General features: G+C 39.2%; 1 protein-coding gene across 24 annotated transcripts in view; it reads left to right on the top strand.

Moving 5' to 3' along the window:
* TTLL5 (tubulin tyrosine ligase like 5) overlaps positions 1 to 27,064 on the top strand; it is a 270,061-nt gene that overhangs the window by 114,260 nt on the left and 128,737 nt on the right. For 18 of the 24 annotated variants that reach the window (XR_013762165.1, XM_079129213.1, XM_079129214.1 and 15 more), the window contains 9 exons: positions 1,656 to 1,813; positions 2,723 to 3,029; positions 7,330 to 7,450; positions 10,028 to 10,174; positions 11,444 to 11,547; positions 14,074 to 14,201; positions 17,010 to 17,093; positions 17,632 to 18,033; positions 24,037 to 24,224. Coding sequence is in view for 23 of the 24 variants with exons in the window: in XM_079129213.1 (XP_078985339.1) it covers positions 1,656 to 1,813; positions 2,723 to 3,029; positions 7,330 to 7,450; positions 10,028 to 10,174; positions 11,444 to 11,547; positions 14,074 to 14,201; positions 17,010 to 17,093; positions 17,632 to 18,033; positions 24,037 to 24,224 (1,639 nt within the window). In the remaining variant the exon portion in view is untranslated. Of the gene's footprint in view, positions 1 to 1,655; positions 1,814 to 2,696; positions 3,030 to 7,329; positions 7,451 to 10,027; positions 10,175 to 11,443; positions 11,548 to 14,073; positions 14,202 to 17,009; positions 17,094 to 17,631; positions 18,034 to 24,036; positions 24,225 to 27,064 lie in introns of those variants that run through there. The other 6 variants (XM_079129230.1, XM_079129228.1, XM_079129220.1 and 3 more) reach the window with 4 other exon arrangements.

Raw genomic sequence — 27,064 nt, 5'->3', positions numbered from 1 at the left:
AAAGAATTGTGTTCTGTTGGGCATGGTGGCACATGCCTCTAATCCCAGGGGCTTGGGAGGCTGAGGCAGGAGTATCACAAGTTCAAAGCCAATCTCAACAACTTAGTGAGGCCTTAAGGACTTAATGAGATCCTGTCTCAAAAAATTTTTTTAAAAGGGATGTGACTCAGTGGTTAAGTGTCCCTGTGTTCAATCCCTGGTACCAAAAAAATAGTGTTTTGGCAGTGTAGGAGTGTAGGCAGAAACAGTCTTACTTATTTAGTGGACATTGGTTTATGAGCATAAACTTACTGGACTTTAAATCACATTAAATTTTTAAAAGACATGTTTTTGGGAAAAAAACACTCATGAGCATATTGGATAGAAAATTCATGTCTACCTGTGTTAATGTTTGCCTATAGAATTATTAGATTTAACCAAGTTAGCCGGATAATATTAAATAAATGGTTTTGGATGATTTTATTTATTTTATTTTTTAACTTCCTAAATATTTATTTTCATACCTTTGTGTTTGCATGCTTCAGTCTTTGGGACTATGAAAGAAGATAGGGTTGAATGAGTGCCTGTAATCACAGCCACTTGGGAGGCTGGAAAGGGGATTGTTTGAGCTCAGGAGTTTGAGGCCAGCCTGGACAACATAGTGAGACTGGCCTCAAAAAAAGAAAGAAGAAAAAAAGTTCATTAATTAGCTTCCCACTTCCCATTCCTGTTTTCAGTGTCAGGACCTTGCTCTTGGCTCAATATCCTGTTCTGTAGAGAACACTTCCAAAAGATTCCCTGCCCTCTCCATCCGCCCCAAAAGTTCTAAAGGGTGTAAAAGATAACAGCTTCTCCATCACACTTAGAAACCGAAAACTCCCAGAGGAATTTGGGTGATTCCTTGACCTCAAAGGGAATATATTTTGAGTTCTAGAGAGTTCAGAGATAACCAGTTAAATCTTGAGTTCTTAGCATTCAGAGTGAATTAGCTGCATGTTTTCAGACACTGCCATGGATCCTGCTTTTCTGGCTCAATTACCCAGCACCCTCTCTCTTTTTGTGACCCGTTTATCTCTGTCTGCCCAGTACTTCAGCCAGTCCTTGTCTGAATTGGACCTGAAATCAAACACTTCCCTAATTTGTAATTGGTCCTGTTTAATGACTGCTGTGGCTGCTAGCAGCCCCCTTTGCCCATCCCGTTTCTCATTCATGACCCGACTTTGGCCTTGTCCTCCATTTCTGCCTTCCCTTTCCTGTGCCTCTGACTGTAACTCTGTCCTTCACTGCACACCTGGAGAAGTCCTGCTATCTCTCCCACCTCCTCCTGGAGCTAAGCAGGACCTAAAGGAGTGCAGTGGCCTCAGCAGGACCTCATGTTGGGATGCTTGAGACTTGGTGAGGTCCTTAGTCTTGTTAACTTTTCACTGAGACATTTCCCCTGTGAGTCTTAAACACTCTCTTTAGGTAGATTTTTGTTCAGAATCTTTTAACAACTTCAGGTAGGCCACTAGTGAGGTTTTAATAGAATTCCTGTATTCCCCTTTATCTGTCAAACCTTTTAGAATTCACTGTAGTTACCATACCCATTCACTTATTCTTACAGAATTCTGAGTTTACCTGGGGATGAAGGAGAGAACTTTCCAAAGGCTGTAGCTGTTCTGTTGTTTTTCCCCTAGGATGGCTGTGGATGGGGCACCAGAACTGAAGGTAGAGAGTGTGAATTCAAAGGCCAAGCTGCATGCTGCTCTTTACGAGAGAAAGCTCCTGTCTCTGGAGGTGCGAAAACGTAGAAGACGGAGTGGCAGATTGAGGGCAGTGAGGCCAAAATACCCAGGTACCTGCCTGTGGGCTTTCCCCAAGCTATGTAATGTGGGTCCTGCCAGCAGGTTCACAGCTTCCTGCTCAGCACTTAATGAGCCAGAACTTTCCTCATCACATGCACTCATTTTTGTTTTATAGTCCTCCTCTCTGAAACTTGATTTCAAAATGAGTGTTAAACCTTCCATTCCACAATATTTGTATTGAAGAGTATACGAAGTATACAGCTTTTGGGTCTTGTCCTATTCCACCATCATACAAATACCTGATACTTGAGAAATAATATTACCTTGAGTTTAATGGAATTCTGAACACTACTCTTGGGTTTTTGAGTAGGTAAGTCCGGTTCATCCTTTGAAATTGCAAAATGATGAAACTATGTTAGACAAAGGGGAATTTCCTTCTCTCAGATTCTCTCGTGTTGCAGGTCTATTTTTAATTGACTAAGAGGCTGATTTCCTCTTTCCCCTGCTTCCCTCCTTTGTAGAGCACTGTGTCAGGTAGCATATTAGTCACTGGACTTTCATTGGTAAATAAAAAAGATGGTTCTTATAGAGCCTGCAAGGCAGTGGAGGAAAGGGGCAATGAACAAACATGACAGGAAGGTGTTCCCCTATTCTTTGTGCCTCTATGCCGGGTGCCTTTCTTGATTGGTTACTCAGTCAAGAGTGTGGGGTTTTTTTGGGGGGATGTTTTCATTTGTTGCCTTAAGCTGTTGATATGATGAGAAATATCAATTTGAATGAAGATAATCCGTTTTTATAATATATAAGATTAGAGAGTGGCATGTGGTTGCTGTTAATTTTGTGCCTTGTTTGTGGTTTTATTTAGAAGTGGGTCTTTACTGCAAAGGTTAAAGGAAGGTATTGGGAGAGAGGAAAATTTAATCCTTTTTTCAGCAACATTAGTGATTCTTCGCATTTAGTGATTACCCAACCAGCTGAAATGAATGTTAAAACTGAGACAGAGAGTGAAGAAGAGGAAGAAGTTGCATTAGACAATGAAGATGAAGAGCAGGAAGCTTCTCAGGAGGAGTCTGCAGGGTCTCTTGGAGAAAATCAAGCCAAATATTCACCCTCATTAACTGTGATGGTAGAAAATTCATCCAAAGACAATTCCATGAAGGTTTCCGAATGGAATAATAAAGGTGAACAGTGCTGCAAAATCGATACTCAGGAGCCAGAGCCTAAGTTCAACCTGATGCAGATTCTGCAAGATAATGGAAATCTAAGGCAAGTTACCTTTTGTGATTGTAATAGTGAAACTAATCGTGGCTAACTTGTGTACCTGGTACTTTTTTAACAGCCTGACAGTCATTTTTCATTCAATATTCATACAAGTCCTGTGAACTCATGACTGTGATTGGACATTGCTGTTGTGAAGGCCTCTGGGCCTTAGGTTAAGCGCCTTGTCCATGGTAGAGCTGTAACACAATCCCAGGTCTTATTGGGCTAACAGATATTTGCTGGGCATTAGTGTCAGTCACTAAGAGCACAAGGTTTCATTCAAGTTGCTCAATCAGTTCAAGGTTGAGTTTGGGAGCCCCTTAAGGACCTGGGGCTCTGTACCCTTGTAAGAACAAATTGCTCTTAGGAGACAGAAAAAGGAATAATGGTGAGTCTTTGAAGGGCTAGAAAGGTGCCCGGAGGAGGCAGTATTACACCAGGCCCTGGCTGCTGAGTAGGACTGCAGGAGGCTTGGGCAGCACCAGCCAATGTGGAGCCCTGTGGAGAAGAGGAAAACACGGCGAAGTAGAACTGTGTAGGCGTTCATTTGGTTCCTCAACACGTGTTTACTGAGCACCTGCCCTGTGCCAAGAATCGTGCTGGGCATTACAGTGGGGACCAAGGCAAGGCTTTGGAGCTTGTAGTCTGGTCTGATGGGGAACACTGACAGTGACCAGATAAATAGGCAGGTCCAGGTGGTGAGAAATACTCTGAAGACAGTAGCTGGTGTCATGTTCCAGTGATGAGGCAGAGGCTTCCTCAGACCGTAGTGGTCAGGCATGAAGAGGCAACCTTTGAGGTGAGTTTTGAATGATGAGGAGTCAGTCATGTGAATGTCAAGGGGCAGAATACTCGAGGCAGAACCCAAAATACAGGGCCCTGACATTGGGAGGAGCATGATGCGTTTATGAGATACCGATTAGAGTAGTAACAGTTGTGTGGACAGAGTGTGGAAAGAAATGAGACTAACAATTTGGATGATGATCAATTACTAGGACCCTAAGGGGAGCATTTTCTGGATGATTTTTAAACAGATGCATGATAGTCTACTCTCATTTTAAAAAGTAAATTTGGGTTGCATTTTGGGTCAACCATTTTTGGGTCAGAGAAGTGGGTTAGAGACAGTTGATTGTCCAGAACCAGGAAGATGAAGGCATTGACCAGAGCAGTGGCTGTAGGAATGGAGAGACTGGGACCGGCTCTGTGGAATTTGCAAGGTAACAAGTGGCAGAGATTTATGTTCACATTTGTCAACCTGGTGATGCCATCAGTCATCATTAGGGACGTAGGAGTTATTTCATGAAGAAATAACAGGTTTCATTTGAGACACAGTGAAGACAGTGAAAGTACAACTTTGTAGGGCAGGGCCTTCCAAGTGGATGAAACTGGCAATTCTGTAATTCACCAAGGAGAAAAGGAAGAGCATGGGGCCCTGGGGAACACCACTGTTAAATGAGTAAGTCAGTAAAAAGACCTAGAATTAGAGAGAGGCATAAAGGTGGGAGGGCATAGTATGTAAAAAAGCTCTAAGGGGAGATGTCAGGCCTTTAGGATGCCCTAGCCACTCTAGTGGTGATAAGGAATGAAAAGAGACTCCTGGATTTGTGAGCTGAAGAACCAAGACTCCAAGTGCAAAGGAACTTTTTCAAAGGGTTTGGCAATGAAAGGAAGATAAAAGATCACATCAGGGAGAGAACCAGCTAAGAGAAGGAGGATTGATGGACAGAGGATTAGAGATGCAGAAATGGATATATTGACCAAGGAGGATCCTAAAGGAATGTAGAAAGAGGCTGGGGAGGGGTATCTCTCTCTGAAAATCAGAAGGAGAGGACTGTGGGAAGAGCGCAGTAGGTAGAAGCTAAAAAGCAGGGAGGTGTTGGTGTTTGGCACGACGACCTGTATTTTCTAGTTATAGGCCAGATGTCATACTGAGAGGCTGAAGGGTGACGTTGGCATGTGGGGGCATAGATTTCATTTTTGCAGCAGAGTCATGGAGAATGAGAATAGTTCATTAGTGAGCTCAGGTCTTATGAACTCAATCAGCATACCTGGGCACTGGTCTTCTAGTGTGCCCAACTGGTTATGTGATCAGAGGCAAGTCAAAGAGCTTCTATAGGCCTCAGTTTCCTTTCCTGTCAAGCCAAGGTGTGGGGCTAGACAAGGGTTTTTCCAACTGCTTTCTGGAGGGGAAAAAAAGATTCCAGTGAATTGAAAATAGAACATCTGAAAACCACTGGACTGTATCCTGAGTTCCTTTCCAGCAATAACATTCTCCTTAGCTGTTATAGAAATAAATTACTTCTTCATAAATCTTAGGGATCTCACTTTTTTACAAGTAAACTGTTAGAATTGCAGGGTGTATTAGTGTAGATTTCAGACTGTGTTCCCCAAAGCTGCTTGTTGTTCTGTGGGGCATCTCAGTAGCTAGCAAGAGGTCTGGGGAGGGGCGACGTCAGGGGCTTGAGACTGCAGGCACAGCCTCTTGTTGTATGTTTCATATGCTGAGCATCTAGACAACCCGTTGGGTTTTAAAAATAAGTTCCTTTGGTGTAATTCATTCTGGTTTTCATTCATTCATTCTTTCTTTTCTTTTCTTTCTTTTTTTTTTTTTTTTTTTGGTGTTTGGGGAGGGTGTGCTACAGATGACTAGCTGATCAACAACTTTGAGACAGTCTTAGAATTAACATTGCAGGCATCTCTTTAGTAAGGTTTATAGAAATGAAAAACTCAGTACTTTTCCATTTGCAAGAAAACAATGATTGAAATACCAACTTATGAGCAATAATTCCCTATCCAAAAGACCTTCATGCTTTAGTATGAAGGGACCAGTCAATGCAGTTGACTATTCTGCTACATTTGGAGATGTCCAAAACACTTATTTTGCTTATTATGTTGAATATGAATTTGTTCCCCACAGTGAACAATCTTTTTAATGTATTTTGACTTAAAAATCATTTGTTGTGGAGGTAAAGCTTATGGAGATGGTGAAGGGGAAAATAGTAGACACACTCTCTAGGTGAACAAGAATATAATTGTTGAGAACATTGGGATATACAGGTTTGTTGTTTCAGATTCATCTCATGCTCCTATATATTATCCCTGTCAATAACAGAGATTTGGCCTTATTTATATTTATAGTTCATGTTCTGAGGCTCTTATGTATGAAACTCTAAAAAGCAAGCGGACTACCCAGCCCAACTCCCTTGCCCTGGAGTCATGCAACAAACATATAGAATCTAGACCTGGACCCTCTTAGGATTTCCAGTTTGCCCTGGACAAACCCTTCATCCTAATCTTGGGGGAACAGTGAGTAGAAAGCATCCAGTGACTGCATGTGTGAGGATTGTAAACACAGTTTGTGTTGGGCCCTAATCATCGCTGATGTCATTTTGGCTACAGTGCCAGAAGGCCGATCAGCTGAAGTAACCAAAATCTTGCCTGAAAGAAAACAGATCTGCCACAATTAGCAGCCGAAGTGAAAATCATCACTGTCTCCCTGGTACCTTGGTCTTCCCTACTATAGCCTGATCAGATCCCCTTGTCCAGGCAGAAGATGAATGGCTTCTTCAGCGATGTTGCTGTGGTGCTTGTCACCACCACTAAAGCTTGCTTTTTCCTCGTTGAATGTCTGGGCTCGTCCCGGCCCATTGGTTTATCTATGCCAAACTCTGTTGGACCTCATTCATTTGTTCTGGGCTCCAGCCACTCCTGTCTTGTAGTTGAGAAAAGCATGACCTTAAAATATGGTCTCAAAAGTTCCTTTGTAGGATCTATCAATTTCCTGTTTGGGAGATTTAGCACACTAGAAATCTTAGTTGGCATAACAAAATCCATACTTTTGCACTCTCTGATAAATATGTCCTCAAAGGCCTCCAACACAAAAACAACAAAACACACACCTACAAAAAATAACAAGCCCCAAACCCTAAACAAACAAAAAACTTACTACAATGTTTCTTGGGAGAATTCAGTACTTTTGTCCATTCTCCCAAGAATAGAGTTAAAAAGTTAAAATAGATAACATAATGAGTAGGAAATCTGTTTTTTTTATTTTTGTTTTTGTTCCCCTATGCCAATAATGAGAATTTAAATAGAATTCTCCATATCTGATCCTTTTAATAAGAAAAAAATTTAAACCTCATGTATTGTTTAGAACTGGGGTTCTTTATTCAGCACACGATGGGCTTCATATTTCTTAGCCATCCTAATGGAAGGATCATCAGAGGCCACTTTGAGAGAGGCAGGTACACATTTGGTAGAATCACCACTCTGTCTCATAACCGTGTATTGTTTTGGATTTCTATAGCAAAGTGCAGGCCCGAATAGCATTCTCTGCCTATCTCCAGCATGTTCAAGTTCGCCTGACGAAGGACAGCGGAGGTCAGACCCTCAGTGCCAGTTGGGCTGCCAAAGAGGATGAACAGATGGTGAGGCTCTTCCCCTTGGAACCTTCAACTTGCCCTTTTTCTTTGTTTTTGTTTTCCCTCCTCCTCCTTTCCTTTCTTTTCCCTCCCTTCCCCCCTTTTCTGTCTCTTTTGTATATTCTTCTGGTGAAAGCATTATTGCATAGTAAAATTTCTAGATTACTCTTATTTTAATGTGATGTGACACAAGTCTTTGACCTGGAGTCGTGTTCATTATGCTACTTAAGGAGAGCACTGATTTATTTCATTTGAAAATGGAAATTGATTTCTCATTTGATGTTAAGCCCTGTGCATAGCCCTCAAGAAGAATAACAATTTACTGTCTTTTCTCAAACATCCTCATGTTTTATTAACTCTCTGAGGTGGGCATGGTCATCCCCATTTTACGGATGAGGAAACAAAGACCTAGAGAAGTGAGGTCTGTTGTTCGCCAGCTTCTATGTGGTGAAGCTAGAACTTGAGCCCAGGTGTTAAACCTGTACCTGACCTCTCTTCCACTTTTTTCAGGTGTCATAAACCATTCATTTTTTGTCCTAAGAAGTCATCTTTGGTCTTCAAAAGTCACCGCCTTGTTATAGGCCCTCTCAGAACACATCATCCTCTCTAACTTAAACATTTTTTCTTTACCAGTTGTGCCTTTATAAAATGCTTGGATATCTGAAATCTGCCTTGTGTGGTGGTTTTGACTTAATACCAGTCATTTGGACAGGTTGGGATTTAACATTTTAGGAAGTTTTTGTTGTTTTTGTCATCGTTGTTTTTGGATCACAGTGATAGGTAACTTGAAACTCTTTGTTAAGGCCAGAACTTATAAAAGAAGCCACAACCCTTACAGAGCCATTTTAACAACAGGGATGTGTCACCAAAAAGTGAGGGACCTTTAAGTCGGAGAAAGTTGCATCCTTTATCCCACATAGTGGTGACCCTACTCTAATTTTTAGTCTTTTGCATACAAAAGGCAAGTCTTTATGTGAGGCTTGTTATAAAAACATGTTAGTTATTCCAGAAAACAACTTGAGAATTTAAAGTAGCCAGTACAACCCAGAGATAAAAACTTGTGTGTTGTGAATAATCCTTCAACCATCAGTGGAAAATGTTAGCTCTGCTCTTTCCAAGTGGAAAATTGAGACTGCCTTTTTGAGAGTCAGTTTGTCTGCTTCACTATGAAAAAATCATGTTTTAATATAGCAACTTAAACCACCCTATAGTAAAGACAGAAGAGTGGAACTGTGAAATCCAACCCTCATAATCCAACAGGTTATGAGACTATTCACTTAGAGCTGGAGTAAATTGGCACTGAAGGACAATGAACCAAAATCAAATTCAAGAAGAAAAAAACATAGCTTAAAAGAAAGTAACTGCTGAAATACTGGCTTAGAAGTCACATGGGACTTCTGTGAGGCTTTTTATAAGAATATGTAGGATCAACTCTGCAAACTTAACTCCAGTTCTGTGAATTCTTTCTTGAAAATATATCCAGAGAGCAAACTCAGACCATCGTGACGATTGTGACAGTGGTTTTGGTTATGAGGAAGGTAGTTGTAGAGCTGCCTCTCTGGCCTGGTTAGTGTTTGAGATTCTTTATCTCATAACTCCAGAAGACACAGCAACAGGTCTCCAGGTCCCTGATTTGAAAGCAATTTTATTGTGTTTACGGAGCAACAACCTAAAGGCTCTTCGTCCCATAAAATCTCTGCAGCATTTGGGATGTTCTGAGTTCTCTGATTAGTATCTGTTCAGATTTCAGTCCTTCGCCTGCATCTGAAGTGCAATGTATTCTTTCCTTCCCTTTAGGACTTGGCAATCCCCAATTCTGGAAGCTCCCTCGTCTTTGGGGAGGGGGAAAGTCACCACCTTTCTACCCACTGTGTATTCATCACCAGGCTTTAAATCGGTAGTTTCTGCTGTTTACCCCTATCCGTTGTTACCTGTGTGCATCTGCTTGTCTTCCTTCTGCTCTCTTTACTGAAAGATGTCCTCTTGAAATTATCTGGCAATGGCTCCATCATGGTCCTTTCCAGTTCCAGACTTTTGGAAGTCCTGACATGGGACTCTTTTCTCCCTTGGCCCCCATGGCATTTTCGCCTGGGTTTCTTTCTATCCTTCTAACGTTTGTACCCTGTTTTCTCCACCCCGATTCTTCCTCCTCTTTTTCCGTCTCTAAGTATAAATATTTCTGTATCCTTTTCTGCTTTCTCACCTTTGGTCATTTCATCTGCTCCAAGACTGACTTTGCTGCCTTCCCTCAGTAGCTCTATTTGATCATCTTAATAGTGTTTTCTGCCCTTTGATTTAGGACAGGACCATTTATATGTGTATTTTTACAAGCACTACCTTATTCCACAGTTATTTGCATACACATTTAATTTTCTGATTGTCAACTTATTGAAAGAAGAAAATAAGATTCTTTTGTTTTCTTTCTGTTTCCTTCTTAAACCTAACATGTTTGCTCTGAATCTTGTTTGTCGGGGTGTATAACATACCTCTTCTAACATCTCTGTTGTATAATACCCTCACAGCATGTCTTCCATTGATTAACACAAGCCCTCCATTTTTCCTTCCTGATTCTTTACTTTATAGGAGCTGGTTGTTCGTTTCCTTAAACGAGCATCAAGTAACCTCCAGCATTCACTGAGGATGGTATTACCTAGTCGACGATTGGCACTTCTAGAACGCAGGAGAATCCTCGCCCACCAACTAGGTGACTTTATCATTGTGTACAACAAGGTAAGTCATTAATCTGGTGGTCTTGTGCATTGAGTTGTAACACATCATCAGACACACAGCTGTCCAGCTTCTGTTCTGTGACCCATCGTTCCTGGTGCCTTGCTGTCAGGGGGAGGGGGATCCCACACTTTAACTTGGCTGGGATGAAATGCTACTTATTATTTCTGACGACCCAGTAGCCACAGTTAACTCTTATCAAAAACCATGTTCCTTTTGAGTTCTGTTTTGCCTGAGGTGAATCCTGGCATATGTGCATCTGTATTATTGTCACTGGCCTGTAGACGATGGTGAATTGACTATAGAGAGAAAATTTGAACTGTGAATTTAATATGATGGCATATTTTTTTTCAAAGAATAAGCTTTTCTTCTCCAAAACATTTTACACTCAAACAAGAAATACACTACTTAATTATAATTTCTGCAAAGTGTCTTATATCCAAGGGTCTCTGAATATATTAAAAGTATTACTTGTGAGAGAAAAAAGTATATAGTTATATAGTTCAGTTTGCAGAAGTAAAAACTGAGGCCTAAAAATGTAAATGACTTTTCTAAAGTTACATGGAATCTTAGAATATCAGCCCGCCATACCCATATACACAATTTATCCCAGCTCTACTGAAAATTGTTTTGTCTTGCATAAATAATTTGTTGAAGTTGAGCTGTGCGTGGTGGCACATGCCTATAACCAGCTGTTTCAGAGGCTGAGGCACAAGGATCACAAGTTTGAGGCCAGCCTCAGCAATTTAGCAAGGCCCTACACCACTTAGTGAGGTCATTTTTCAAAATAGAAAAGCCTGGGGTGTAACTCCATGGTAGAGCACAAGGCCCTGGGTTTGATCCCTAGCACCAGTGGGGAGAAAAGAATTCATTCAGTTTGGAAGTTGGTGTAAGTGAATCTTTCAAGACAACTTCTTTTTCTGAATTGCAACAAAATGCTGTCTGTGCTGTACCATAATATTGTTCAAGGTACGAATCTGGTCACAGATATTACTAAGCTGCCATCCAATGCTCTTTTCATAATGGGCTATACAAATAGAAAGTAAAACCTTGGAAAATTTTACATTTATTCAGCAGCTGTTACTTGGGAATTTCAAAACATTTCACGGTATAGTGACCAAAAGTAAGATATTGAGTTTATAGGTGGCAAAAGTACATGGAAGAATAAAAAGTCTTTACTATAAGGAACGGTTAACCCAAGGGTAATGAAGTGTGCATTTATCAGGAGTCAGTTTTATCTTGTTATTTTCCTGTGGTGTTGGGCTTGGATAGGAAACAGAACAAATGGCTGAAAAGAAATCAAAGAAGAAACTTGAAGAAGAGGAGGAAGATGGGGTGAATACAGAAAACTTTCAGAATTTCATCAGACGAGCAAGGTAGAAGACATTTTTGATTAATAAAAGTCACCTGATTCTTTCTTCCATAGTGTTCATTGAATACCCCAAATTCCCTTGTTTCTGACACACAGATATGAATGAAATCACTCTCAGTAGGAGCAAAAATTTCATAGGCTCGGCCTTTTCATATCTCAGCCAATTATGTTGCTGTTGTCATGGTTTCTGTTATCAAAACACTGCCTCTGGGTGTCTGGTCTGTTGGTCTGGACAGCTTTTAAAGTACATACCACTCAAAGAACTGAGAGAAGTTTTTGGAAATTTGAAGTTAGAGGCTTCTAGTGATAACTGGGTCTGAATTTGTCCCTGACCTATTGATGTGTGGAGATGACCAACATTTGCCTACATTGAGTGGATTGAGAAATTGACAATTTTTCAACTATGGGATTATACACCTAATTTATATAAAATAGAACAAGTTTTTCACGCTTAAGGTTAACCTTTAGAAATTGAAAGTCTCAGTATTCAGCTCTATCTTGATACAAATCCGCCAGGTTTTGTCCTTTGACATTATTTCCAAAGCATGAGATAATAAAAGCATGTAGTTTTAAATTTTGTAGAAGCTCATACTGGAGCACCTTTTTTAACTAGACAGTTGTGCAGACTGTTGAAAGGTTTATGCAAGGTGAAAGCAACTAACTACACCCCATTAATTAGACTCCAATTATCAAATCACAGTGGGGTGAAAAAATCAGTAGAAAATCAGTTCTCTCGTTTGTGAAGTTAAACTAGGTGAGGGCACATCAGTCTCCCCAGCACATCCATTGTTTAATATCTTGTATAGACTTCACTGTAGCCTTATTGCCATGCCCTTAAACATAGCAAACAAATACATCATTTTGTAGGAGTTTTATAATTATTATTTGCCTGCTACTTTGCAATTCTTGGGTTTTGAGTAAACAGGTATAGAAATAAAGCAAGAAACAGTTTCTTACATTAACATTCTAAAAACAGAAAAAGAGTAGAGCAGAAAATAGGTCCAGAAAATAGCTGTACTCCTAAAGCTAAAATATTCATTCTGGTTCCTCCTCGGGGTCTTCAGATATCCCTAAAATATAAGAAAAAAAAATTCCAAACTTTTAAAAAGTACTATGTATTTCCCTAGCAGGTCTAACTGAATACTAAAAATGAATCATATATACTATTAACTTTTGTTGATTTGAAGATGAAATAAGTGGGGTCATATTTACTACTGATTGTTGATTGAAAATTGATTACTGGGGAATATGTTGTAGTGTCAGTTCTTCTTTTATTGAGTTTTTGCGAGTACACAGATGCGTTAGTGAGGGCTAGTAAATTCAAATGCCAGGGAGTAGAGGATAAGACAGGAAGGGGGCAGCTTGTATTTCAACCAAGCCTTTCAGTATTCTGTGAAAGACCAGTTAAAAGACACTGCCATACAAAGGCAGCTGTCTGTTTTGCTGCCCCAGCCTTAGCTCTATGGTAGTCACTTGAGGTACTTATCTTGTGACACTGGGCTACCTCAGAAGCCTTGAGGTTTACTCTGAGATTTATAGAAATGGTTTCCTAAAAATAAAAAAAAAGAAATGGTTTCCTATGTCCTTATTAGTGTATTTCGAAGATGGCCTGTAGTTCCTTTGTAGTAATGCAGTCATACTTTGCTTATTTGAAGACCAGCTATTGAACAGTTAGTTTTCAGGAAAAAGAAAAGTCCATCGAGAAGCTGCTACAGAAGTTACCAAATTCATGCACGCATATGTTGACCAGAAGGATCCCTTAGGCCTCATGTTTCTGTATAGTAACTTCCATTTTGTGGATGGTCATAAATTGCATGTAATTTCAGTAGTTCAAAGTGACCTTAGAGGCCGTCTAGTTGAGCCTCCTGTACCATACAGATGGTTAGAGAGCCCTTCTGGAGTCACACTGGTGGGTCTCCTTAATTCTGACACAGGCAATTAAAATGACAAGTAGCTTCCTTCAGTGAAGATGCGTCAGTTTTCTAGAAGTGTGGTAGGCAAACCAAAGGGCCAGATAATAAATGTTTCAGACTTCATGGCTATAAATGGTGTTTTTCTCATTTCCTTTTAAAATATACATGTGTATTTTATTTATATGTATAAATATATAAACTTCTACATTTGGGTCCATGGACTATAGTTTGGTGACTCCTGACCGAGAGCATGACTGTCCAGTAGACCTTTCTGTGGTGACTTCTGAGCACTTGAAGTGTGACTAGTGTAATTAAAAAAAAAAATCTATATTTATTTAATTTTAATTAAATTTAAATGTCCCATCTGACTAGTGGTTACCCCTTCAGATGGTGCAGATCTAGAAAATTCCATGTGGGATGAATAAAACCTTACCACATTTTATATTTTTTAGATTGTTTTCATTTGTACTTCGTTTTTAACCATCTATTAATGACATATTTTCAGCTTGTGCTTTTCGTTTTTCCCTTCTCCAGTTTATTCTGTTTCCATAATAAAATCTAGTGGAAAGATTTTCCAGAACAGCTTCCTGTGCTGACCATACTTTTTCTCATTTCAGTGAGGCTGAATTGGAGGAAGTATTGACTTTTTATACTCAAAAAAACAAGTCTGCAAGTGTCTTCCTGGGGACCCACTCTAAAAGTCCTAAGAACAGCAGCAGTTATTCAGATAGTGGAGCAAAAGGTGGTAAGTGTGCTGGCTGTTGAATGAAATGAGAACAGGTGAAAAAGCGGAGGTGCAGGGAGAGGCGGGAATGGTGGGCTGGCTGAGCAGCCAGGGGTGAGACTGCAGCACGTGCTGGAGTGGGAGATGGGCCATACACGTCCTGTCCTCAGAGCAGAAGAGGGGCATGGTCTGGGTTTGTTGTTTTTTTTTTTTTTTTTTTTTTATGATAATTAATAACAGAGAGCTTTTCAGGAAATGCTAATAATAGCTAGCTAACATTTAGCGAATACTTATCTTACAATCTGTTGGACATGCTTTTATTTTTTAACTTCCCAAAACCACATGGAGTAGGTTCTGTTTTTAAACTTCTTTACGGATGAGAAAATGAGCTAAAAGAACCAAGTAAAACTTCACCACGCACAGGCAGGACTTTGACCCCTAGTCTGCCTGGCTCCAAGTTTGTGCTCCCAGTCTCCTCTCCTTTGCCTCCCCTAAGGCTTGTTTCTCTCTCCTGTCAAGTGAAACTCCTCAGCACCACTGGCGTTTGGGGTGGGAGGATTCTTTGTTGTGTGGGGCTGTTCTGTACCTGGTGGTATATCTGATCTCGTTGGCCCCAACACCAAATGTCATTGGCTGCCCTCAGGCATTGATAACTCAGAACTTTCCCATACATTTCTAAAAGTTCTCACTGCTGGGGAACTCCATGATTGGGATTCTGAAATAGAATGTGAACCAAACTATCTTGCCCACATCATCGTGATCAAAATAGCAGTGACATTCTGTTATAAACAAAGCTCTGTGCTTTGAATGTAAGATTCATTTAGACCCTAGGTGGAAGTATAATACATAATAAACATACTAATTTTCCTTGTGTTTTAAGTATTAGATGCATACACGGACACTTCCTCACTGTTCTTAAATCTATCATAATCTGGTGTGGAAGTAGCCAGAAAAATTGGTTACTTAAGATGTGGAATAAAGCTGGGAATGGTAATACCAGCTACAAGTTCAAGGCTAGCCAGAGCAACTCAGCAAGGTCTTGCCTCAAAAAATAAAAAGGACTGGGAATTTAGCCCCGTGATAGAGCACCCCTGGGTTCAATCCCCATAGCACCCCTCCAAAAAAAATATTGTGAAGTGAATTTTTCCAAAGAAACAATGTTAGTGGGTTTTTCTTTCTGATTGGTTAGTTGCTTGTTTCACACATGGTAGGCAAGCCTTTTCCTACTGAATTACACCTTCAACCAGTGTTTTGAAAGCTGATTGGTTCATAAACTAATCCAGAAAGCCTCTTTAACTCACAGGATAATTGAATTATTATATCACTAGCAGTCCTTCTGAGTCCCACCTCATTAAGCGTTCCCAATTTCATGTTCACCTGTCCATTCATTCCTTCTGTGCATTTTACTGAGCACCTGTAATGTGTTAGGCACTTGGATAGTTGCTCGCAGTACAATGACCAGGGCCATCACAGTCCTTAACTTTATAAAGTTTATTGACTGGTGAATGGAGTTCAGTGACAGATTACCAGAATGTTGTCGGAAGCTCTGAAAAGCTCCTGTAACCACAGTGTTGTGGAAGGAGCCAAGGGATGCTCATGATAAGGTTAGAAGGGAGAAAAGTGTGCTCACCTGGGGAGGTGGACCCACCTCAGTGACTCCTCCCCGGTGGTAATGGGGAAGCCTTCACAGCACGGCCTGGCAGCACCTCTTTATACCGATGGGTCAGTTGAGATTCTGTGGTTCATTTATTAATACCTACTTTCATAAAACAAGATCTGTACCTGTCTGTACCTATTAAGAATATCTAGAGGTACAGGAGGAAGGCCTCAATCAAGAAAATAACATTTTCTCATTGCCTCATTGTGACCATGAGCAAAAAAGTATAGTGACAGAATTATCATCTCTGGTGGTGATGGAGAGGACCAAGTTCCTACACCTTAATCCTTTCACTCTGAAAGTTAGTTTGTATATTTTCGTGGTAGTGAGATCAAACCCAGGGCCTCATGCATGCTAGGCAAGCTCTCTACCAGAGTCACATCCTCAGACTTTTCTAAACTTTATTTTGAGACAGGTTCTCCCATATTGGCCTCAAACTTGGAATCCTCCTGCTCCAACCTCCAGAGTAATTGGGATTACAGGGAAGCACCACTGCCCCAGGTTAAATTTTTGTATGAACTTCACCCTTGACAAAAATTTTGAAATATTTCCCCAAGTATATTATTAGCTCTGGTTGTTCTGTTTCAAAGTTCTGTAGTAGAGAAAAACTAATTTGCTACAGTGGAACCATTAATGATTTTGGTATTCAATGTACTGAGCAACCTATCTCAAGTAAAACTGAGGCATTGACCTTGAAGTATAGAGTCGTCATATTCTCTAGGTATTATGCCAGCACATAATGGCACCATTCTTTGTGTATCATGGTCGCTGCCCAACTCCATACATATTGTGACCTCTTGGCTTCTGTTGGCACCACCACCCAACTTGGTCTCTCACATGCCTAGTCTCAATACCTGACAAAAGCTTCTGACTCCCCTAATTTATTTTCTTTTCCAGGCATGTCCTAACTTGTCGGCAGTCCGTGGATGGCTGCTCTGGGTTTAGGTATCTTTCCCTGGTTCATTAAGGCAGAATTGGGGTTGGCGAGACCTGGGAATCACTGAATTGGTTGTCCACTCAGCAGGACTTGGGGGCCATCCTCAGAAAAGCTTGTGATGTGCAGTGTCTCCCAGTAGGGATTAGTACTTGTGTTATATTTTTGTAAACAAAATTGTTATACTTGATTAGTAAAAGAGCCTAAGTTCAGTATTTTTCTTTATTTCTTCTTTCAGATCACCCTGAGACAGTACAAGAAGTGAAAATAAAGCAACCCAAACAGCAACAGGCAACAGAAATTCACTCTGATAAATTATCTCGTGAGTGATTTCAAACCTATATAGATTTGCTCTGATAAATCTCTAAGAGTCATCAAATAACAAGTTTTTCTAAAGCATGAAAATTACCCCTGAGACATTCCCTTTCTTTGTTCTTCTCTTCCCCTAGAATTTCCTCTTAAATACACTTAACCTATTTTCCTTCCTAGGAATTGTTCCATTTTCTTTAGAAATCCTGAGCACTTTCTTTTCTCCTAGAAGGGTGAAGAGGGAGAAGAATTAGCTAGGGCCTGCAGCTAACATTTGTAAAACGTGCCTGCTCTGCTTTGTGGAGGTATTCCCAGTTCCAGTTTTTAGAAAGGACTAAAAATAAACTAAAATGCCTCTTGCTAGGTTGTCTCTGATAGGCAAAATTCATTATGTTCATGGCAAAAACTCATTAACGTCTGTATTTTTCATGGTTTCTGTTTCATGCTAAGATTATTCTGATGTTTTAAAAATGTTTATGTTTTATAAAGATGATGTGTTCATTTTTTCCTAAAATGATCTGTTTTGTTTTGTTTTGTTTTTGTTTTAATAGGATTTACCACTTCAGCAGAAAAAGAGGCTAAATTAGTCTATACCAATTGTACCTCTGCTTCTTTCTCTGGCCCTGCTGCTACTCTTCTGCAGAAAATTCCCAACACCCATCTGTCATCTATTATGACAACCTCTGCCCTCTCGCCAGGGCCTGGCCACCATTCTACTTTATCTCACATTCCTCAAGCCATCCCCACCATGCCTCATCAGCCAGCAGTTTTACTGAACCCAGTCCCTGACAATGCTTCTTCCTCCATACATCCTGGGACACAGAACATACCAAGCCCCGCTGGCCTGCCGCGCTGTCGATCAGGCAGTTACACCATTGGCCCCTTTTCCTCTTTCCAAAGCGCTGCACACATCTATAGCCAGAAACTGTCTCGTCCCTCTTCAGCCAAGGCAGGTGAGTGAGAAAATACCAGCTCCTCCCCAGCCCCCTGGAGAAAGAATGCCATCTCTTCCCTTTGCCTTTTCTTATTGAAAGGTAAAGGGGCACACACTGCAGAATTGTGCTGTGACTAAAGAAAAGTCTTGCATTTTGTCCACTAGTATTCATTCACTGAGAGAACAATGAAACAGGACTTCTTCTAGGTATTGCCGAGGAGGAGATCGGTCAAGGCTTCTCTTCACTGGATGCCTACTTCTAGTCCAGGCATTTCCCACACGGATAAGCTTAGACCTGTGAATGTGCTATATGCATTTTTTCTGATTCAAGAAGTCATTCAGACAAATTAGCACTTTATTTTTCAGTGCATTTAAAGTCAGGAATGACGCAAATAAATACCCTCTTTTAAGAAATCTTTGGTATTTAACTTCAATGAAGTTAAATTATCAGTCGTTTCCCCTTTTCCTATTTTTTTTCAGTACTGGGGATCAAACCCAGGACCTCACACACTAGGAAGCACTACCACTGAGCTATATCCCCAGCCCCCTCAGTTTTAAATAACTTTATTGAGATTTAGTTCATATTTACAAAATTTGCCCATTTAAAAAGCGTACAATTCAGTGATTTTTAGCATATCCACAGAGTAGTGCAACCAACAGCCAACACCATTTTCTAATTTTTGAGCATTTTCATCATCCCTAGAAGAAACTTCACACCTATTAGTCACTATCTACTTCCTTCTTCTGCCAGCCCCTCGCAACTCTGATCTATTTTCTGTTTCTACAGATTTGTCTGTTCTGGACATTTCATAAAGTGGAGTCATGTAATAGGTAGTCTTTGGTGACTGGTTTCTTTTTACTTACCATGTTTTCAAATTCCTCTGTGTTGTGGCATGTATTGCCCTTCATTCCTTTTTTATAGCTGAATAATAAATAATCCATTGTATGCATTTTGCTTATCCATTTGTCAGTTGATGTGCATTTGATTTTTTTCCCCCACCTTTTGGCCATTATGAATAACAGTAGTGTACACGTTTTTATGTGGATATATGTTTTCATAATCTTGGTTATATAGTTAGAATTGAATTGACAGGTCATATAATAATAATTTTATGTTTCCTCTTTTTGAGGAACAACAAACTCTTTTTCAAAGTGTCTGTACCATTTTACCACTACCAATGTATGGGAGTTCCAGTTTCTCTACATCTTTGCCGGCATTTAATGTCTTTTTAATTTCACCCGACTCTTTGTGAGTGTGTGTGGAGGGGGTTATGATTTCCATTTCCCCATTTACTAATGATTTGAGCATCTTTTCATATGCTTTTTGGCTATTTGTAAATCTTTGGAGAAATGTCTCTTCAGATTCTTAGCCTATTTTTAAGTTGAGATGTTTGTCTTTTTGTTGAATTGTAAGTGTTCTTTATGTATTCTATATATGAGTCCCTTATCAGGTAAATGACTTAAAAATATTTTTTAACCCAATCTGCTAGTTGTCTTTTTGCTTTCTTGAAGCATAAAAGTTTTAAATTTTGAGGAAGTTAAATATTTTGTTGTCTTTTTTTCCCTTCAATTGTGTTTTTGTTGTCACATCTGAAAAAGTATTTTCTAACCCAAGGTTACAAAGATTTCTTTGTATTTTTTTCTTAAGAGTTTTATAGGTTAGACACATACATTTAGAGCTCTTATCCATCTTCAGTTCATTTTTATGTATGGTTTGACATGAGGATCCAACTTTTTTCTTTTGCATGTGGATATGCAGTTGTTTTAGCACCAGTTGTTGAAAAGAGTATTGATTGTTTCCCCATTGGATTTTCTTGGCACTCTCATCAAAAAATCCAATGAATATAAGCATGAAGATTTATTTCAGGAGTCTCCATTTCGATCTGTCCATCCAGGACCACATTGTCTTACTGTATAGCATTACAGGAAGTTTTAAAATCACCAACAATGATTCCTCTAGTTTTATTCATCATTGTTAAGGTTGTTTCAGCTGTTCTGAATTTCTTGAGTTTCCATATGGATTATAGGATTAGCTTGTCAAATTCTGCCCAAAAAATAGAATGGGATTTTGACAAGGCTGGCATTGAATCTGTAGATCAGTTTGGGGAGTATCTTAACATTGGCCAAGTTTTTAAACACTTTAGTATTAAACATGTGAAGGTGAATTATAGCTAAAAGCCTTGCTTTACAAATAACTGATCCATATTTGTTCATTAATACCTGATTTTAAATGAATAGGATATTGTAATATGTAACTTGAAGAATCATAAATATTAAGTGGAATACTTAATAAGCTACAAGTAAGGATATATACATACGTGTGTCTTTGGTAATTCCAGGTGATTGTTCTTATGACTTTGTTTTCTAAAATCAATAATAATAGTAATCAATAATGTTCTCATTTAAACCTTTTTCCCCGCATGAGAAATTCAGTAGATTAGTGTCTCCAGTACTCTGTGTCGTCATGAAAACTTTTAAAACCTTCCTTTTCTGTCTTTTCCGAGAGTGAGTCAGGGAACAGAAGAAGAACAAAATTATTTCCTAATGTCTGTTATGACTTTATCTTTGACCCATGGATTATTTTTAAGTGTATTGTTTAATCTTCAGGTAGTTGGAATTCTTTACATTTTGTAACTGGCTTTCAGCATATTTCTGCTGTTATCAGAGAACATGTTCTGAATAGGTTAAAGAACAATAGACTACATGTAAATAAAAATACACATATATTAGATAATAATAGCCTGTTAATGATTGAAGATAAATTTTTCAATAGTGATTGAGTAGTTTGGGAATGGGAATAAGATACTATTTAACTATGGACTTTTAAAATTTAAATATACAGTATCAAAATTCAATGGTCACCACTACAAGAATGAAAGTATGTAAATCTTAATTCTGTGGGAAGAAATAAAATGAATTGAAGGAAAAAACTGCCCCTTGGAGTATATAAGCAAGAAATATAGGAAAAACAAGAGTAATGGAATTTAAGCCTTGATAACTGAGCCCAAATATATCAGAATAAAATGAACAAGTGGGTGGGATTTAACCTGTTTGAAGACCGTGTCAGCTTCAAGTTTTGAGAAAGATCAAAACTAACAGTCAATAGTTTTTAAAATTATAGCCACAGAGCATTAGAAAACAATTTTCATTGTGATAAAATATATACAACATAAAATTTACCATTTTAACTATTTCTACAAGTTTTTCAAGCCTGGTGTGATGGCACACACCTGTAATTCCAGCAACTCAGGAGGCTGAAGCAGGAGGATTGCAAATTCAAGGCCAGCCCTCAGCAACTTAGTGAGACCCTAAGTAACTTAACAAGACTCTGTCTCAAAATAAAAAGGGCTGGGAATGTGATTCGGTGGTAAAGTGTCCCTGGATTTAATCCCTAGTACCAAAAAAAAAAAAAAAAAAAACCTTTTTCAGTGGCATTAAATACATTCACATTGTTATGCAGCATCACCACCAATAACAACAACAACAAAAAAATGTTTTTAAAAACATTATTTGAGGCCTGGGAATGTAGTTCAGTGGTAGAATGCTTGCCTGGCATGTATAAGACCCTGGGTTTGATCCTTAGCACTGCAAAAATAAATAACAGCAATAACAAACCATTATTTATAATAGCAAAAACAAAATAAACAAAAAACTATAGACTAGGGAAGATTTTAGAAAAGACGTTTATGGTTGGGTTTTTTGGTTGTTGTTTTTTTTTTTTTTGCCTGTCATTTTGGCAGTACCAGGGATTGGACCCAGGGCCTCCATGCTAGGCAAACAAACACTCTACTACTGAGCTACATCCTCAGCCCTTTTAAAATTTTATGTTCAAGACAGGATCCCACTCAGTTCCCAGGATGATCCTGAACTTATGATCCTCCTACCTCGGCCTCCCTAGCCTCTGGGATTTCAAGTGTGTACCACCATGTCCAGCTCTAGAAAAGACTTTTTTAAAAAAAAATTTGGTAAGACTTTGTCAAATGACATCAGAGAAAATTAAATCAATGCATAAAATATACCTAGTGCACGCATAGGAAGACTCAATATCAATTGATCTTTGAATTCAATAAAATTTATAATCAAATCTCAAGCTTATGGTGAACTTAATAAGCCTATTTTAAAATAATAATAGAAAGGCAGGAAGACCAAGAATAGTGAGAACTCCCTGAAGAAGATAATTGAGGCAGAGGAAAAACTTTATTAAAAGGTATAATATTTAAGACTGTGGAATTGATAAAAGTAAAGACAACTGACCAGTGGAACAGAGTGGAAAGTTAGAAACAATCACACAGATAGATGGAACTTTGATATATGATAGAGATGCATTGTAGATCAGTGGAAAAAGAGGGAATTGCTCAATAAATGGTGCTGGGTAAAGTGAAATTAGATCCCTGCCTCACATCATGCATGCATGCATGCAAAATTTTAAACTTCTACAATAGACTAAAAGAGACCATCTTTAAGATCTTTGGTATGGAGAAATGGGAGAAACAAAAGCATGACTCCAGTAAGGCAAAAAGGAAAAGACAACTCAATGGAAAACTGATAAAAGGCTATCAGAAAAGAAACATGCTTAAAATCATTGTGGATCAGGATATGTAAATGAAGACTACAGTGATATTCATATCCTCATAAAGAAGAAAGAATTAGGATGTTTGACAAAACTGAGTGTTGAAGGAGTACATGAATCAGCAGGAATTACTTTGTGTTTAAGGGAATCTAAAAAATACCTTTCTAGTTTTATCACATGAATTTGAAAACTCACTGTGACTTAACAGTCCCACTTGTAGGCATAGATATGAGAGAAGCTCTTCTGCATGTGCACCAGCAGGTATACCGAGTTTGTGTGGCTGCATTATTATAACAGCAGTAAGTTCATAATAACCAAAAATCCTGGGTAGTGGAATGGAATAGAGATATCAATGATGTTTTGTTTTTGGCACCGGGGATTGAAGCCAGAGGCACTCAACCACTGAGCCACATCCCCAGCCCTTTTTAATATTTTATTTAGAGACAGGGTTTCACTGAGTTGCTTGGCACCTCACTTTGTTGCTGAGGCTGGCTTTGAACCCACTGTTCACCTGCCTCAGCCTCCCAAGCCACTGGGATTACAGGCGTGCACCACCGTGCCCAGCAGAGATATAAATTGTGGTGTATTTGCAAAATGGAATACCAAACAGCAAATAAAATAATACCAATTTCAGCTCCACCCCAGCACCGCAAATATGAGAGGGATGGGTGAATCAAATGAACAAGTGAAGAAATGGACAGGAGGAAAAATATGGTGTTCCTACTTTCCTCAGTTTTTAAATTTTTTTCAATGAAATGTGTAAATTTTATAATCAGGCAAATATGAACTTTGATTTTGTATTAAATAATTTCTTTTTGCCAGAATTTCAGTGCTCAGAATAATAGAACTCTGATAAAATAGTTGAAAGAAGAAAGTTTAAGTCTGAGGGGACAGTCATTTGAGAATATGTAATCATTGCTGTTTTTCTAAGTACACTCAGTTTTTCTTTCATCCCCATTTCCCTTTGAGCTTTGTGAGAAATATTGTAGATGATTTGACTGTGGATGCCATAGACTACTGATGAGTGTAGTTACATAACAAGAAAACAAAACAAAGAGTCATGAGTTTCAAAGCCTTTTTCCCTGTGGTGGTGGGATGGAACAGAGGCCCTTGTGCATGTTAGGCAGGCTCTTGACCACTGAGCTGGACCTGCAGCCCAACATACTTTTTAAAGTTAGTAGATTCTAGGAATGGCTCTTCCCCACTAGTTACAATGAAAATTCTTTGTGAAGTTGTCATAGTTAGCAAAAGCACGTTGATAAATGGGTGGAAAGTTGGCTATAAGGAAGGACTTCCAGGGTATGTGATCATCTAAGGATAGTTTACTGCTCCTTATTGTTAAAGATTCTTAGGGGTCAGTGAAGATTCTCCTGGCCTGATATCACTCTGTCATCATCCTGATTTTTTTCAGGGCTTTTCCCTAAGCCAATGAATTTTTTTTTTCCTTTTCAGCAGGTTCATGCCATCCAAACAAGCATCATTCAGGAGTAGCCAAAATGCAGAAAGAGGGAGAAGATGGTTCTTCATACGGCAAACGGTACAACCAAAGTATGGTGACGGCTGAACTTCAACGACTTGCTGAGAAGCAGGCAGCAAGGCAGTATTCTCCAGCCAGCCACATCAGTCTCCTCACCCAGCAGGTAGGGACCGTCTGGAGTGCCAGAGAGCTCCTCCCATCCAGAGGTGGGATGGGATCGGCAGGGTACTCAGCCCTTCCCTGACTTGCCTCTTTACCGCATGCGTTTGCCTCTCGAATGAGTGTTGTTGGTACCAAGCTAAGGAACGTGTAAATGTAAAGGAAGTGACATCTGCTGCTGACTGTGATCCTGGAGAGACAGATTGGCATAAGTTCAGCTATAAATAGAATGTTAAAGAATTTTTTAAAGTAACTTTTTTCTACTGTAAAATTTTCCAGTGTGTTTTGGTTTTATCACTCTTTCTACCAGAATGGAGTAGCATTACCTTTCACTTTTTTATTCCCTACTATACTGCCTTTTATTTCATGATCTCAGATCTATAAAGATATGAATTAATGAACAATTATACTCTTATCTACTACATATCTTTCTCCCAATTTTACAGAGGGGTAAACTTAAGGCTGAAAGAAATGAAATGATCAAGATCATTCCGTAAGCTGAATGCCAGGTTATTGACTTTACATTTCATATATATATATAAGAGAAGCTTATAGCTGGGTATGGTAGGGTATACCTGAAATCCCAGCAACTTGGGTGACTGAAGTAAGAGGATCTCAAATTCAAGGCCAGCTTGAGCAACTTAGTGAGACTCTGTCTTAGAAAAAGAGGGCTGGGGATATGGCTTAGTGGTAGAGTGCTCCTGAGTTCAGTCCCCAGCACAAATATATACATAAATATGTATTGTGTATATATAATTTTAAAACCAAGCAAAACAAGCTTACAACACAGTGAAGTTAGATGACTCTCTTAAGAACTTTGTAGATTCTCTTTGTTCCTCTTTCTGTTTATCCCTATGGTTTTTAATTAGAAGTAGAAGCCATATTGTTTCTTTTCCTTAATGCTAAATGGCACCAAAAGTCTTCCCAAGGACTTATTTATAATTTAATGCCACAGTTATATTTTGCTCTATCTCTTTTGTGTCAGAGTCTTTAATGGTGTTAACTCTGTAATGGTAATCAGTCTGGAAAAAAACGAAGCTCATAAGGACCTCACGTGCTTGCTATAACAGTAGGCAGCACCCTGCTCCCCGGTGCTACCGTAGTTCTCTGAAAACTTTAGGACCACTTCGCAGAACTTAGTTTACTTCTGCCTCATCCCAGTGTATGAGGCAATAATTATTTTTTCAAATCCCTAGAAGTTTGAAGGGAGTAGAGAGGAGGCCCAGTGTCGAGTAGGAAGCAGAAGAACGTACAGAGGTGGTGTGCCTTGATGGGAGTTGGATAGTTGGGCTTCCGGGCTAGACTGAGGGGAGGACCATGGTGGAAGGAGGGATTTTGAGATGTGAAATGGCTGTGAAAAGGGTGAAGGCCTGTGGTCTGCTGTGCTTTTATTGTTGGGTCACAGACTGCAATTTGTGTTTCCAGTTTGTAAATAAACAGCTAGAAGCACCAAGACATGAAGAGATTTCCTTTGTGATTATTGTAAGAAAACATATATAACCAGTTTTAGTGCTTACTTATTTTTAGTTCCTCCCATTTGCTATACTGCAGTGCCTGCAAAATGATAAGATCCTTATCCTGTAGGACTCTAAGGTTTGTGTGTCCTTATTGGGAAGTCATCCCCCTTGAGCCTATTTTTCTCACCTATAAAGAACTTAAGTGTCAGTGAACTGAAAGCTCACAAGCATCCTATTCGTAGGAATCTGAGCCTGCCATTAGATGTCAGTCTTAACTTTCAGAGTCTTGGTAATAGGGTGGCTAGTGCTTGGTGCAGGCTGAGAGGTGCTGCAGTTTATAATAAGCAGGGTGTTGGATTAGCTTCTGCAGACTTGGGTTTAGCCCTTGTTGCTGTGTGACGGGCATTTCACTCAACTTCTCCCAACCTCAGGATCTTCATTTGTTGGTAGGGAGAACACAGCAGGGTCAGGAGGATAGGATGCAAAAGGCTCTTTGTAAAGTCTAAATGCCATATACTCGGAATCTTTGTTATTTCAACAATAAAGAATTTCGGTAATAAGTGGTTTCTGGTTTGTTTTGAGAAAAGGAAGCTGTTGCATGAAATGAGCTTTGTTATTAAAAGGCTCAGTTGTGTGTTATCCAGTCCCTTTTCTTTATAGAAAGCATTTTCTTAATTTGGAATTTGGGAAATTCTGTTACTGTTCTTTTTCTGGTAAATAGTTAAGAATCCCCTAACAGCGGTTTAATAGGGCTCTGGTACACTTTGCTCACCTGTCATTTCCTTTCCCTTTGTCTGTGTTTCAAAGAAAGTTGCCTTAGTCTCTTACCCATGGAGGTAAGCAACACCTTCCCTGGCTGCAAACACAGGGCCGGAGCTCTGGCCCCTCTGCACTTGCCGTCTGAGACCTGTTTCCAGAAATCGCTTTAAAGGCTTTTGATTTTCTCTTACTTCTTTTCCTTCTTTTCAATTTCTGTTTTGTGCCTGTGCTTTCTTTTCTTTTTTAATGTTTCTGATAGGTTTAATGGTACCCACCCCCCTCCTTTTTTCACAAAAAGATATTTTTATTCATTTTTATTCTAGATTTTTTATTCATTCTATTCCAATTAATTTTTTTCTTGTTTTACCTTTACTAATTCTTTCTTTCTGCTTTCCTTATTTTATTCTTTGTTTTAATTTACTTTATTCTTTAGTTCTTTATTATTTCTCCCCTATTTCTTGAATTGGGTACTAAAGTATTGAAAGCTATGAATTTTCCTCTGAGCATTGCTTTAGTTATAGTCCATAAACTCTGTCCTTCAACTGGTTTTCTAGGCAAGGAGTTATGAGACCACCTAGATAAGGAAAGCAGACTTTATTTGTTCTTTTTTGTGGACAGTGGATGTAAA

Source organism: Sciurus vulgaris (genome assembly GCF_902686455.1).
Source record: "Sciurus vulgaris genome assembly, chromosome: 2".
NCBI classification, from domain to species: Eukaryota; Metazoa; Chordata; class Mammalia; order Rodentia; family Sciuridae; genus Sciurus; species Sciurus vulgaris.
Note: the sequence above shows the minus strand (reverse complement) of the source record. Positions and strands in the feature narration are given on the sequence as shown.